The following is a 14,876-nucleotide window of genomic DNA, read 5'->3' as shown; positions in this document are numbered from 1 at the left end:
GCCCAGGCTGGGGTGCAGTGGCGCGATCTCGGTTCACTGCAACCTCCACCTCCCGGGTTCACGCCATACTTCTGCCTCAGCCTCCAGAGAAGCTGGGACTACAGGCGCCCACAACCACGCCTGGCTAATTTTTTTGTATTTTTAGTAGAGACAAGGTTTCACTATGTTAGCCAGGATGGTCTCAATCTCCTGACCTAGTGATCTGCCCACCTCAGCCTCCCAAAGTGCTGGAATTACAGGCATGAGCCACCGTGCCTGGACTGTTTTTCCCCCCGGAGCTGTTTTTTGTTTGTTTTGAGACAATCTTGCTGTTGCCCAGGCCGGAGTACAGTGGCATGATCTTGGCTCATTGCAACCTGTGCCTCCCCAGTTCAAGCTATTCTCGTGCCTCAGCCACCCAAGTAGCTGGGATTACAGGCGCTCTCGTACAAGCCCAGCTAGTTTTTGTATTTTTAGTAGAGATGGGGTTTCGCCATGTTGGCCAGACTGGTCTTGAACTCCTTACCTCAATCACCACCCGCCTCAACCCTCCAAAGTGCTGGGATTACAGGCATAAGCCACCACACCCAGCCAAGGTTTCATTTTATACAAAAAACTTTTGCAAGATAGTAGAAATCCTTACCATAAATACTAAATAACTATGGTCTCTAATAGCTGTCTTAACTGAGCATTAGAAAATCCCCTTCATGTGTGAAGATAAATGTTTATACTTGGTTTTAAGAACCACATCTGTGGCTGGGCGTGGTGGCTCACAACTGGCTAATTTTTGTATTTTTAGTAGAGACGGGGTTTCACCATGTTGGTCAGGCTGGTCTTGAACTCCTGACCTCATGATCCGCCCGCATCGGCCTCCCAAAGTGATGGGATTACAGGCGTAAGCCACCGCGCCTGGTGCTTATAACTCTTAGAGTAGACGGGTGGTAGGGAGTCAACCTGCTTACGTGGACAGTGAATACAAGCGTGCTACTGGCATTCAACCTAGTGCTTGATACAGTCAGGGAACTCTGAGAATGGGTTTAAATATTTTGTTTGCACAAATAGGAGTCTAAGCTCGACTACTCACTGAAACAGGATTCACTATTTATTTTGAGACAGAGTCTCGCTCTGTCGCCCAGGCTGGAGTGCAGTGGTGTGATCTCGGCTCACTGCAACCTTCACCTCTTGGGTTCAAGTGATTCTCCTGCCTCAGCCTCCTGAGGAGGTAGGATTACAGGTGTGCACCACCATGGCTGGCTAATTTTTGTACTTTTAGTAGACAGGGGCTTTCACCATGTTGGCCAGGCTGGTCTCGAACTCCTGACATCAGGCAATCTTCCCGCCTCGGCCTCCCAAAATCCCATGCCTGGGATTACAGCATGAGCTACCCCGCCCGGCCAGGATTCACAATTTAAACAAATTCTATTTTAAGCTTCATATTTTCCTCAGCATTAAAAAAAAAAACATGTACAGAGACCATGTCCAGGGCAGCAGCTGCAGCCAGACCCCCACACCAGGCCACCCCTGCCTCTCCTGGGTGGTCCGCAGTGGCTGTGTACTGCGCAGGGACGGCAGCAGCCCCCTGGGGCACACTCTTCAGCACGACCCGGGGAGATGCCAGCATCTACAACCTGAAATTCCGACAGAGTGCTAAACTCATCAGTGACCAAAACACCCTCGAGGGACCCGCCCACCACTTCAGGGCTCACCAGCCCTGCCAGTGATGAGCCCCCGACTGACACCCAGACAGCCCAGAACAGCAGGCAGGTGGTGAAGAGTCAGACTTTGACATGGACATTTTAAGGCCCAGCCATCAGAAGGGGCAAACCCAATGGGCCCCTCTGGCCTTTCTGGGGAAGAGTCACATCCACCAGGCCTCAGGAAGCTTTCCTACCCGGCCTTAGCTGTGGGGTTGGCTCCCGGCCCTCCACTCCTCTTTGTGAACACCAGCAGATACCTCCTGTGCCTGCTGGGGCCAGAGCTGCTACCCTAAGGGGAGTGAGTCCTGCCAGCACGCCCTGCAGGTGAGTGGCAGGAAGTGGATGAGAATAAATAGGACCCGCCTCCAGAACCATCGTCTGGCTCTTCCAGCCCCAGCCTCCAGGGGCACTACCCACCCCTTCCTTCCCCAAGAGAGGAAATAAAAATCACCTTCACTCCAGGACCAAGAAAAACAAAAGCACATACATTTCCAGAAGTTTGGAAAAGTTCGCTCTGCAGCAGCTGAATAGCAGATGGTCTCTGCGATGAGTTCCTTCTCGTTAAGTGCTGGATATACTTGGCTTGCACTGGACACCTTTTACTGAGGGATTCCGGCAACTGACCAGTTCTTAAACCTGTTAGAACTTCTGCTCGCTCCATTTCTGTTCCAAATGGCTGAAAGAGCTCTAGCAGGATCACACCCAAGCTGTACATATCTGACTGGAAAAAGAAAAAAAGGGGGAACTCAGTAGTGAAATACAGAGTGAGAAGAACGTTTCCATTTCCGTGTTCCACCCTCCAAACAGGAGAGGGTTTCTAAGAATGAGGATATACAGTCACCCACAAGGAAGGGAACAGAGCAGGATGGCTCATCAGAGACAGGGACTTTCACGACCCCAAAAAGGGGCATCCGTGGGCACGCAGAATGGATGGTCAGGTGGAGGGCAGGGATAATCCCCACCCACAGCAGTCACGACCATACAACTGTCTTCAGCACCCCGTAACAATCCAGGCCTGACCCAGGGAGAGGGACATGAGCTCACGCCTGCTAGTGTCAGCTGCGGGGAAGCCACAGTGGGTCGCGGGTTCTCCTCCGGTCTCACCTCTGCCTCCACTCATACTTACCAAGTGTCCTTGGTGACATTTAACAAACTGCATAAAATCTGTGATACTACTCCTAAAAACAGATTTTTTTAGAAAGGTCTTCACTAGACAAGATTTTAGGGGCAGCCATCATTTTTTTCTGACAGCTCTTTCCCAATCACTGAAAAGCTCAAGGAGCCATCAAAAGGAAGAAAATTTTACTAGGCTGTTGTTTTGAAAAATGGATTTTAGCATTTCTTCAAGGAACAATGGGGATTCAAACTTTACAGCATGTTCATTCTATTTCAAGGGTAGTCAAGGGGCAGGCTTCCCCGTGGTGTTTATTCCCCGAAGCCTGAAAAAAAAAAAAATCAGAAGAAAGGCTGAACACAGGCTTCCGTGAATTCTAGTGTCCTGAGGTGAACCGTGATGTTTTAAAGGGAAAGCTCATTTCAAAATCGATTTAGGCCAGGCGCGGTGGTTCATGCCTGTAATCCCAGCACTTGGGAGGCCAAGGGAGGAGAATCACTGGAGGCCAGGAGTTTGAGATCAACCTGGACAAAGCAAGACCCCATCTCTACAAATATATATATATATATATATTTTTAATTAGCTGGGTGTGGTGGCACAACTCTTGAAGTCACAGCTACACAGGAGGCTGAGGTGAGAGGATCACTTGAGCCCGGGAGTTGGGGGCTGCCATGAGCTATGATGACACCACTGCAATCCAACCTGGGCAACAGAGTAAGACCCTGTCTCAAAAACAACAAATGAACCAACAAAAACAATGTGTGACACCTGTGGATTTTGAAATGGTAAAGTAGGCAACACAGATTCTACTGAAAAGTGAGGCTTCTTCTTAGGGCAGTTTGAGCCAGTTAGTAATCTACAGTACTCGGTTATCTCCAAAAACATCTCTATGACAGAGCTTCTGCATTTCATTGTACTGTTTGTATTTTTTTTTTCTTTTTTTGAGACGGAGTTTTGATCTTGTCGTCCGGGCTGGAGTGCAATGGTGCGATCTTGGCTCCCTGCAACCTCTGCCTCCTGGATTCAAACGATTCTCATGCCTCAGCTTCCAGAGCAGCTAGGACTACAGGCATCTGCCATCGCACCCAGCTAATTTTTGTATTTTTAGTAGAGACGGGGTTTCACCATGTTGACCAGGCTGGTCTTGAACTCCTGACCTCAGGTGATCCACCCACCTCGGCCTCCCAAAGTGCTGGGATTATAGGCGTGAGCCACTGCGCCCGGCCCTGTACTGTTTGTTATTTACAACTGCCAAATAAGTTGAATGAGAGGACAGAAAGCAACAAATACTACCTTGGCATCATACTCAGATCCTTCCAACTGTTCAGGTGAAGCGTACAGACAAGTACCCACTCTGGACGTATGTGTTGGTGTTCCTATCATTTCAAAAGTCACATATTAAACACTGCATATTAAACATTGTCAACATTAAATGACATTTACTATGAGCAAGCAGTGTAGCTCCTAAGGGAACGACGGTTGCTTTTTATCTTTATCTCATCTTTGCTATTAAATCTTTATGATTCTCTTTAAATACTAACTTGTGCAACCATGTCTTTTGCTTATGCAAAGAAAACAAAACAAAACCAAAAACTTACTCTTCCCGTTTCTATTGGTCCAGTCTGTGTTCTTCTGTAGGATGTCTGTGCAGGCCAAACCAAAGTCTCCTATTTTTACTTGCTGATCAGGGCCATGAAGAAAAATATTTCTTGGCTATCAACAAACAAAACAAGTCAACTCCTTGTCTTTCTTAAAACAAACAGTAAAAACTTGTAAATGTTTTTAAGTGTTTGGAACTCAGGAGCAAGCAGCCCCTCAAAAGTTAAATATTTGAGGAATAGTTCCCAAATTTGCCTGCACATCAGAATCATCCAGGAGTTTAAAAAATCTCAACATCCAGCCGGGTGCAGTGGCTCATGCCTGTAATCCCAGCACTTTGGGAGGCTGAGGCAGGCAGATCACCTGAGGTCAGGAGTTCGAGGCAAGCATGGCCAACATGGTGAAACACCATCTCTAAAACATACAAAATTAGTCAGGCGTGGTGGCACGTGCCTGTAATCACAGCTACTGGGGAGGCTGAAGCAGAAGAATGGCTTGAACCTGGGAGGCAGAGGCTGCAGTGAGCCAAGGTTGTGCCATTGCACTCCAGCCTGGGCGACAAGAGCAAAACCCCGTCTCAAAAAAAACACCTCGGCCAGGCGCGGTGGCTCATGCCTGTAAACCCAGCACTTTGGGAGGCCGAGGCAGGTAGATCACCTGAGGTCAANCCGAAGCCTGAAAAAAAAAAAAATCAGAAGAAAGGCTGAACACAGGCTTCCGTGAATTCTAGTGTCCTGAGGTGAACCGTGATGTTTTAAAGGGAAAGCTCATTTCAAAATCGATTTAGGCCAGGCGCGGTGGTTCATGCCTGTAATCCCAGCACTTGGGAGGCCAAGGGAGGAGAATCACTGGAGGCCAGGAGTTTGAGATCAACCTGGACAAAGCAAGACCCCATCTCTACAAATATATATATATATATATATTTTAATTAGCTGGGTGTGGTGGCACAACTCTTGAAGTCACAGCTACACAGGAGGCTGAGGTGAGAGGATCACTTGAGCCCGGGAGTTGGGGCTGCCATGAGCTATGATGACACCACTGCAATCCAACCTGGGCAACAGAGTAAGACCCTGTCTCAAAACAACAAATGAACCAACAAAACAATGTGTGACACCTGTGGATTTTGAAATGGTAAAGTAGGCAACACAGATTCTACTGAAAAGTGAGGCTTCTTCTTAGGGCAGTTTGAGCCAGTTAGTAATCTACAGTACTCGGTTATCTCCAAAACATCTCTATGACAGAGCTTCTGCATTTCATTGTACTGTTTGTATTTTTTTTTTCTTTTTTTGAGACGGAGTTTTGATCTTGTCGTCCGGGCTGGAGTGCAATGGTGCGATCTTGGCTCCCTGCAACCTCTGCCTCCTGGATTCAAACGATTCTCATGCCTCAGCTTCCAGAGCAGCTAGGACTACAGGCATCTGCCATCGCACCCAGCTAATTTTGTATTTTAGTAGAGACGGGGTTTCACCATGTTGACCAGGCTGGTCTTGAACTCCTGACCTCTGGTGATCCACCCACCTCGGCCTCCCAAAGTGCTGGGATTATAGGCGTGAGCCACTGCGCCCGGCCCTGTACTGTTTGTTATTTACAACTGCCAAATAAGTTGAATGAGAGGACAGAAAGCAACAAATACTACCTTGGCATCATACTCAGATCCTTCCAACTGTTCAGGTGAAGCGTACAGACAAGTACCCACTCTGGACGTATGTGTTGGTGTTCCTATCATTTCAAAAGTCACATATTAAACACTGCATATTAAACATTGTCAACATTAAATGACATTTACTATGAGCAAGCAGTGTAGCTCCTAAGGGAACGACGGTTGCTTTTATCTTTATCTCATCTTTGCTATTAAATCTTTATGATTCTCTTTAAATACTAACTTGTGCAACCATGTCTTTTGCTTATGCAAAGAAAACAAAACAAAACCAAAACTTACTCTTCCCGTTTCTATTGGTCCAGTCTGTGTTCTTCTGTAGGATGTCTGTGCAGGCCAAACCAAAGTCTCCTATTTTACTTGCTGATCAGGGCCATGAAGAAAATATTTCTTGGCTATCAACAAACAAAACAAGTCAACTCCTTGTCTTTCTTAAAACAAACAGTAAAACTTGTAAATGTTTTAAGTGTTTGGAACTCAGGAGCAAGCAGCCCCTCAAAAGTTAAATATTTGAGGAATAGTTCCCAAATTTGCCTGCACATCAGAATCATCCAGGAGTTTAAAAAATCTCAACATCCAGCCGGGTGCAGTGGCTCATGCCTGTAATCCCAGCACTTTGGGAGGCTGAGGCAGGCAGATCACCTGAGGTCAGGAGTTCGAGGCAAGCATGGCCAACATGGTGAAACACCATCTCTAAAACATACAAAATTAGTCAGGCGTGGTGGCACGTGCCTGTAATCACAGCTACTGGGGAGGCTGAAGCAGAAGAATGGCTTGAACCTGGGAGGCAGAGGCTGCAGTGAGCCAAGGTTGTGCCATTGCACTCCAGCCTGGGCGACAAGAGCAAAACCCCGTCTCAAAAAAAACACCTCGGCCAGGCGCGGTGGCTCATGCCTGTAAACCCAGCACTTTGGGAGGCCGAGGCAGGTAGATCACCTGAGGTCAAGAGTTCAAAACCAGCCTGGCTAATATGGTGAAACCCCATCTCTACTAAAAATACAAAAATTAGCTGGCCATGGTGGTGCTCGCCTGTAGTCCCAGCTACTCAGGAGGCTGAGGGAGGAGAATCACTTGAACCCAGGAGGCAGAGGTTGCAGTGAGCCAAGAATGCACCACTGCACCCCAGCCTGGGTAACAGAGCAAGACTCCGCCTCAAGAAAAAAAAAAAAACAAAAAACAACATTCAACCCATTCCCCAGGCCAACTGCATCAGAACTCCTGGGGGGTGGACGCAAGCATCAGTATTACTAAAAGTCCCAAGGCTATTCTAAATTTGGAGAATATTAATGTAGAGCATGCTTTGTACACAAATGCCTCCCAATCCTTAATGCACATCATTACCCAAGAAGCTCTTAGAAATGACTGTCCTCGGCCGGGCATGGTGGCTCACGCCTGTAATCTCAGCACCTCAGGAGGCCAAGGCGGGTGAATCGCCTGAGGTCAGGAGTTCAAGACCAGCCTGGCCAACATGGTGAAACCCCGTCTCTACTAAAAATACAAAAATTAGCCAGGTGTGGTGGTGCATGCCTGTAATCCCAGCTACTCAGGAGGCAGAGGCAGAATTGCTTGAACCTAGGAGGCGGCGGTTGCAGCAAGCCGAGATCACACCACTGCACTCCAGCCTGGGCGACAGAGTGAGACTCTGTCTCAAAGACAGAAAAAAAAAAAGGTAAGGGAAAGGGAAGGAAAGGAAAAGAACTGTCTTGTCGCATCCAGAGATGTGATTTTCTATGTGTGAGAAAACATTTTAAATGGCTTTTTCAAGGCATGATAAATCTAAGCACTGGCAGCTAGCCTGCGAATGTAACAAACCGCATGGCTCATCCACCTAGAAGATCACAATAAGCGAACAGGATGTAAAGGAGAAGTCAGCCCATAAAAGGGAAGACAGTTTCATTATTGGGAAATCCAGACTTAAGTGGGGAAGGGACCAGGGTATAACCTTCTAAGGGGATAATGCAACTCAGGCGACTTCCAGGAAGATCGTAATCCTGTAGTCCTTGACCAATGAGGAACTGAGGTAGGGACTTGCACGCTAGGAGATAAATTACCTGTTGTAACTGCCCTGGGTGTACCTGCCTACCAGACACACGACCTTACAAGACTGCTATTAAAAGTCTGACTTTCACTGTTCTTTGTGCCTCCAAGTTCATTCTTTGGGTCTGGATGGGTGAGCATGCTTCTTACACTATGAAAAAACTTTGATTTCTTTTTTAAAGACAGAGTCTCACTGTATTGCCAGGCTGGAGTGCAGTGGTGTCATCTTGGCTCACTGTAACCTCTGCCTCTCAGGTTCAAGCAATTCTCCTGCCTCAACCTCCCGGGTAGCTGGGACTACAGGTGCACGCCACCATACCTAGCTAATTTTTGTATTTTTAGTAGAGACGGGGTTTCACCATGTTGGCCAGCATGGTCTCAATCTCTTGACATCGTGTTCTGCCTGCCCTGGCCTCCCAAAGTGCTGCGATTACAGGCGTAAGCCACCACGCCCAGCCAACTTGAATATTTCTTAAAAGCTCCCAGATAACTCATATGTATTAGCCAGGGTTAGGAACTAATAAATCACACTAAATGGCTTTATTTAAGCAACGAGTGCAGACCCAAAACATTTCTCAAACTATTCCTATGCCAGAGAAAAATGGAACCTGTAATGGGGAGAGGGAAGATTCTATTATAATAAAACTAAAAAATGGGTTAAAACTTTTCTTACTTTAAAAGTAATAATTTTAACTTTGTATTTTAATGTATAAATTCCTCTTTTTTAGCTTTGTTCATTGTTTCAGCTACACTTGAACTGGAGAGAAATCAGAAATAAAGGTGTAAGATAATAGCTTGGATATGTCTTTATGATAGAGTAGAAAACCCTAAAAACTGCTGACATTTGACATTAGGAACAAAGACTTTGACAAGGAACAAAGTCTAGACGCTTGGTTCCAAACTTTGATGGACTGCCTTCACAGATACAATTCTTGACAAATTCTAGAACAGTTCTAGAACTGAACTGAAAAAATCATCATAAAGAGACTGAAACTGACCAATTCCATAACAACATTTTCCCCTGAAGTCTTAACGTTTTTCTCATGGGGAATATACCCAGGAAAGGAAGCAGAGACCTGGTGGTTGACAGTGCCATGTCCCTGGAAGATGGCCCATCCGCAGCACTTCACTCGAAACTCTATGAAGCCATCATGAGAGAAGACTGCACTACAATCGAGGTACTCCTGAGAAATCACCCTGTCAACCAGCCCATCACCATTCTGCCCAACTCCACCAGCAGCAGATTACTTCTGAGCCAGGTACCCTCTTTTCTGCTCAGTCACTTCTGGAAAAAAGTCAGGCTGCTTAGAAAGGAGCATCATCTAAAGCTGGTGAACCTGCTGAGCTCACAGCCCTTACGAGGCACAACCCCAGCTCACTCCACACACACTGCAGTGCTCCCCCAAGCCCGCAAAGCCTCCCCTGCACATGTCACACACAAACCAACATGAGAAAACACCAGATCCTGTGTGGCTGGAAGACCATTCATGTCACCTCTCAAACATACCCATGGTGCTAATCTCCGAGTGGTCAAATTAGTTTTTCCCTTTTTTGGCCAGACGCGGTGGCTCATGCCTGTAATCCCAGCACTTTGGAAGGCCGAGGTGGGTGGATCACCTGAGCTCAGGAGTTTGAGACCAGCCTGGCCAGCATGGCAAAACCCCGTCTCTACTAAAAATACAAAAATTAGCCAGGCATGGTGGCAGGAGCCTGTAATCTCAGCTACTCAGATGGCTGAGGCAGGAGAACCGCTTGAACTCAGGAGGCAGAGGTTGCAGTGGGCCGAGATCGTACCACTGCACTCTCTAGCCTGTATGACAGAACGAGACTCCATCTCAAACAACAAACAAAAAATAGCTTTTCCCTTTTTAATATATACATTTTCAGTTTCTAAATGTTTATACAATGATTATTACCTTTACAATTAAATTTTTTTTTTCAAAAAGGAAGTCACCCTCTCTTGTACCCTACTGTCTTATCTTATAGCCACGGTGTAAAACCTCTACTTACCTGTGTGTATTTTAAGAGTTGGCGGCCGGGCACGGTGGCTCAAGCCTGTAATCCCAGCACTTTGGGAGGCCGAGACGGGCGGATCACGAGCTCAGGAGATCGAGACCACCCTGGCTAACACGGTGAAACCCCATCTCTACTAAAAAAAAATACAAAAAACGAGCCGGGCGAGGTGGCGGGCGCCTGTAGTCCCAGCTACTCAGGAGGCTGAGGCAGAAGAATGGCGTAAACCCGGGAGGCGGAGCTTGCAGTGAACTGAGATCCGGCCACTGCACTCCAGCCTGGGCAACAGAGCGAGACTCCGTCTCAAAAAAAAAAAAAGTTGGCACAAACAGCTCTACTAATCATAGACAGAACATATGCTGCGTTATATTTGAAAACCCTTAAGATTCAGGTTTTACTGCTGATAATACAACTTTGGCAACGACACAGCACCTACTTGTCCATCACCCTGTGGGTTAATTTAAGGACTAAGTGACTTCATAGCAAGTACCATTAATATCACACCACGGGCTCTTCGGAAGAAATCAACTTTCAAAACTTTCCAAAGCTTTTGAGTGTTATTTCTGTTGCCTCAGTAAATGTGCGTTTCTGTAAAACACAGATTTTATAGTAGGGAATCCACTGAGTTTTGATCATTTAAAACAGGTAGTAGTAAAGGAAACTTTCAATGCACATACCAGAAAAAGAGTGAGCCAATGAGACAGTAAATAAATGTATTGCCTTTGAAATGGCAAGCTAACACAAACAGTATTTTTAACTACACAGGGTCACTTGTAATGTGTTTTGTTTTCCCTCCAAAGCAGACAGAGTCCATCATCCCCATCCATCTGGCTGCCAAGTACCACAAGGCCCAGAGTCTGCTCTGCCTGTTACAGCATGGCGCTGATCCAGAAGTCAGGTAAGTTAACTCCACCGAAAATCGTATCTTTTTTTCTTCTGTTTTTTTTTTTTTGAGGCAGGGGTCTCGCTCTGTCGCCCAGGCCGGAGTGCAGTGGCACAATCTCGCCTCACTGCAACCTCTACTTCCTGGGTTCAAGAGCTTCTCCCACCTCAGCCTCCCGAGTAGCTGGGACTACAGGCGTGCACCACCATGCACAGCTAACTTTTGTATTTTTAGTAGAGACAGGGTTTCACCATGTTGGCCAGACTGGTCTTGAACTCCTGGCCTCAAGTGATCCACCTGCCTCGGCCTCCCAAAGTGCTGGGATTACAGCCTTCAGTCACAGCACCCAGCCTCACTGGCAATCATTTCTAAGTGAGGATATACCTGATATAGATTTTTTTCAGTTCATACATTTTTTTCCACTTAGGTTTGGACTTGCTTGTTCTTCAAGGTGATAGACTACACATTATCACGTTATGAATGAACCAATGTCTTTACTGAGTAGATGAGATAATCTGAAACACTGAGAAAAATCCAAACATCACAAACATTTTGCCAAATTAATGCACATTCTGAGGATTAAGTGCTCAATGGTGGTGTTGTAAGGAATGCAGTAAAGTCCTTGCCATGGCCCTCAATAAGTTTAACCACCAAAGTTAGGTGTGAAAAATAAAATATAGATAGACAATAGATTTTCTTTTTTGTTTGTTTTTTGAGATGGAGTCTCACTCTGTCGCCCGGGCTGGAGTGCAGTGGTGCAATCTCGGCTCACTGCAAGCTCCGCCTCCCGGGTTCATGCCATTCTCCTGCCTCAGCCTCCCAAAGTGCTGGGATTATAGGCCTGAGCCACCGCGCCCGGCTGATAATGGATTTTCTTGTTTATTACTCTCCACTAGAAGGTAAGTCGCATGAAAGACAAGTTCACCTTGTGCACCACTGTATCTCCACTACCTCAACCAAATCAATGCCTGACACTTAGCAAGTGCCCAGTAATACTATCTGAGTGAATAAAAGAATTAAGTAGTAATTGATGACGGTGACTCACGCCTGTAATCCCAGCACTTTGGGACCCCGAGGTGGGTGGATCATGAGGTCAGGAGTTCGAGACCAGCCTGACCAACATGGTGAAACCCCATCTCTACTAAAAATACAAAAATTAGCCAGGCGTGGTGGCAGGCACCTGTAATCCCAGCTACTAGAGAGGCTAAGGCAAGAGAATCACTTGAACCCATGAGGCAGCAGTAGCAGTGAGCCGAAATCACACCACCGCACTCCAGCCTGGGCTACAGAGCGAGACTCCATCCCAATAACAATAATAATAATAGAACTTCTTGCCCCAAATCCTTACCACGCTCCAGAAGAACCCACCCGACCTGTCTTGCTCTCAGACTCTCCCTGAGCACCCCACCCCAGCTCTGCAAGTCCTCTCGAAGTCCCTTCCACATCTTGACCATCACAGACTCGCCCCGTTCTCCTCAGGGGACCCTTTCCTACCCTGCATACTGCATGCGCTATGTGAGGCTTCTGCACCCCTCTAGAACTCTGCCGGCTTCCAATATTTACTGAGGCGTTTCACTGTTTCACGTCTATCTTCCCTGCTAGACTGTAAGCCCTACAAAGGTAGGGGCCACCTGCTGTTTCACCATATCCATAGCCTAGGGCCTCACGCTAAACAAATATATGTGAACTAAAATCATTTTCTAACTTCAGCAGAGCAGTTAGATTTACATAATAAACCTTCCCTTTTCTCTGCCAAAACAAAGGAATTTTTGGAAGTGCTTCTGCGATGAGGGCCAAGTTGTAAAATGCTCATTCCACCTGGCTTGGAGCAGGGAATGAACTTCGGAATGACCACAGGTCTTCAGATTCAACCCGTCACTTCTTCTGCTCCCTACACACTCACGCGTAAAAATGTCAGGTAGGAGAGCAGAGACAGAGACACTAAGAAAGGAGTCAACGGGAGTTCGGGCCTTCATGGCTCACTTCTATGGTGATAACAGATCACACTCAAGTCCACACAATTTCACGGAAAGCCAGTAACCCAGCCCAGCACTATGTGAGGTGCCAGGCTGCAGAAATCACTAAGACACAGCCTTGAAGGGACACAGCCCTAGTGGGGGCAGCACGGGTAAAAATAGGCTGCTCCAAGAAGCTGGGCCTCCTTCACGACATTGTAAAAAAGTGAAAAGAATTACTCCTGACCTCGTGATCCGCCCGTCTCGGCCTCTCAAAGTGCTGGGATTACAGGCTTGAGCCACCGCGCCCGGCCTAAAAAAATTTATATATACAAAAAATGAAGCTAGGCCCCATCGTGTAGGGATGCGTCCCACCACATCCCCCGAAAAACCCTGGGATAGCGAGAAACTACCCAGCAATACAGATTGCGAAACACATCCTTAAGGTAACTAAAGGGTCTGACTTCAAATAAATATTGGCTTCTTAAGCATTAACTGTTCACGTAGAGCCATTCCCACTGTGAACTCAGTGTAACGTGTAATCAATACCCATTCTAGGGACACGACAGGCCTCACCACACTCAACTTAATGCTACTGCACTGGCCAGTCACTTCCACCACGTGGGCAAAACCAGGCAACAGAATGCACAGGATCCTAACAGACATTCAGAATAACGCCATCACGTGTCTCCGCATCTTGTGTGCACACGGGGCTCAAGTTAACGCTCAAGGGGAAAGCAACAAACGTTCACCACTCCACCTGGCCATAGCATATGGTTGCTATCCAGTTCTCTCCATTTTGGCCCAAAATGGTGCCGATGTCAATGCTATTAATGAAGCCAGCATGACGCCCCTTCACATGGCTGCAAACATGCTGAATAAGGAGATGATGGAAACGCTCATTGCCTGTGGAGCAAACGTCAACTGTGCTGTCTCTTCCACGGGAAACACGCCCCTGAAGCTTGCAGTGTGCACCGCATCAAGCAAAGCAGGCCGACTGCTCGGGGCGGGGGTCAGCTGCATCCATCTGCTGCTCACTCACGGAGCCAAAGTCAACGCCCAGGACTACAAAGGCCAAACAGCCATCCACGAGGCATGCTTTGGAGGCAGAGAGGCAATCATCAATCTCCTGCTTGACTTTGAAGCAAATGTTAACATTTTAACAAGAAACGGGGAATCTCCAATTTATATGTACCTTCAGCGCAGTTTCAATGTAAGAGATACGGCACTTCTGGCCAGGCTACTTGATCACACTTATCCTCTGAGAATGACCAATAACCAAGGAATTCTCCCTGCAGGAATCATGCTACCAGAATTCCGCCTCTTAAGGGACACCCTAATAAAGCAATCGCGAAAACCTTTATCCCTACAGGGTATCTGCAAAAGAAACATCAGGAATATTTACGGGGAGAAATACAAACAGCACTTGAAGCAACTTCTCCCGGTGGCGATATGGAATTCTGTCTACTGCTGTTACGACCTGGCAAACCTCCTGAAACAAGACCTCCCAGCTTCACAGCAGCAGGGACTTTCAGCCACTCAAACTGCATTTTCTGGCTAGACATGTCCCAGAAAATGCTTAACTTATCACCTTTGACATCCCAAATGTACAAACTACTGGTTCTTGAACACTTTCCAAAAAATAAAATGATGTGCCTATTAACATTTTTGTTCCTAGGTTTGTTTTTTCGTGCCCTTTCCATGATTTAACTTCGGGCTGAAAAGTAAGCAAATTAATGTCAGTCTCTTCAACCAAAGACACAAATGTATTTTCTCTCTTTCTTGATAGTCTTTTGTGGATAAAAACCAAATAGTCATTACAGACTTTTTTAAAACAGCAAAAAAAAAAAAAAAAAAAAAAAAATTCCCATTTTGTTAAACTTTAAGATGAATAATTATAGAGTTTACCTCTAAGTCTGCAACAATAAATGAGTATTTCTGT

The 14,876-nt window shown here is 46.5% G+C and overlaps 2 protein-coding genes across 5 annotated transcripts in view; one reads left to right on the top strand and one right to left on the bottom strand.

Moving 5' to 3' along the window:
- Positions 1-14,876, bottom strand: part of EIF2AK1 (eukaryotic translation initiation factor 2 alpha kinase 1) — a 43,886-nt gene that overhangs the window by 1,334 nt on the left and 27,676 nt on the right. The window contains exons 14-16 of the mRNA XM_017864758.1: positions 4,389-4,503; positions 4,084-4,166; positions 2,164-2,397 (exon numbers count right to left, since the gene is read on the bottom strand). Of these exons, the coding sequence (XP_017720247.1) occupies positions 2,164-2,397; positions 4,084-4,166; positions 4,389-4,503 (432 nt within the window). The remainder of the gene's footprint in view (positions 1-2,163; positions 2,398-4,083; positions 4,167-4,388; positions 4,504-14,876) is intronic.
- ANKRD61 (ankyrin repeat domain 61) lies at positions 8,533-14,686 on the top strand. Of its 4 annotated transcripts, none has more exons than XM_017864769.1 (3): positions 8,533-9,261; positions 10,900-10,994; positions 13,493-14,686. In XM_017864769.1, exons 1-3 carry the CDS (start codon positions 9,127-9,129, stop codon positions 14,493-14,495), a joined length of 1,233 nt encoding a protein of 410 aa, XP_017720258.1. In that variant the 5' UTR covers positions 8,533-9,126; the 3' UTR covers positions 14,496-14,686. The 4 variants fall into 4 exon arrangements, with proteins under 4 accessions (XP_017720258.1, XP_017720257.1, XP_017720256.1 ...); XM_017864768.1 differs by having other exon boundaries at positions 10,897-10,994; positions 13,493-14,685; XM_017864767.1 differs by having other exon boundaries at positions 8,534-9,342; positions 13,493-14,684.

Source organism: Rhinopithecus bieti, unplaced genomic scaffold, assembly GCF_001698545.2.
Source record: "Rhinopithecus bieti isolate Rb0 unplaced genomic scaffold, ASM169854v2 scaffold_77662, whole genome shotgun sequence".
Classification (NCBI taxonomy): domain Eukaryota; kingdom Metazoa; phylum Chordata; class Mammalia; order Primates; family Cercopithecidae; genus Rhinopithecus; species Rhinopithecus bieti.
This window is presented reverse-complemented; position numbering and strand designations above follow the sequence as displayed.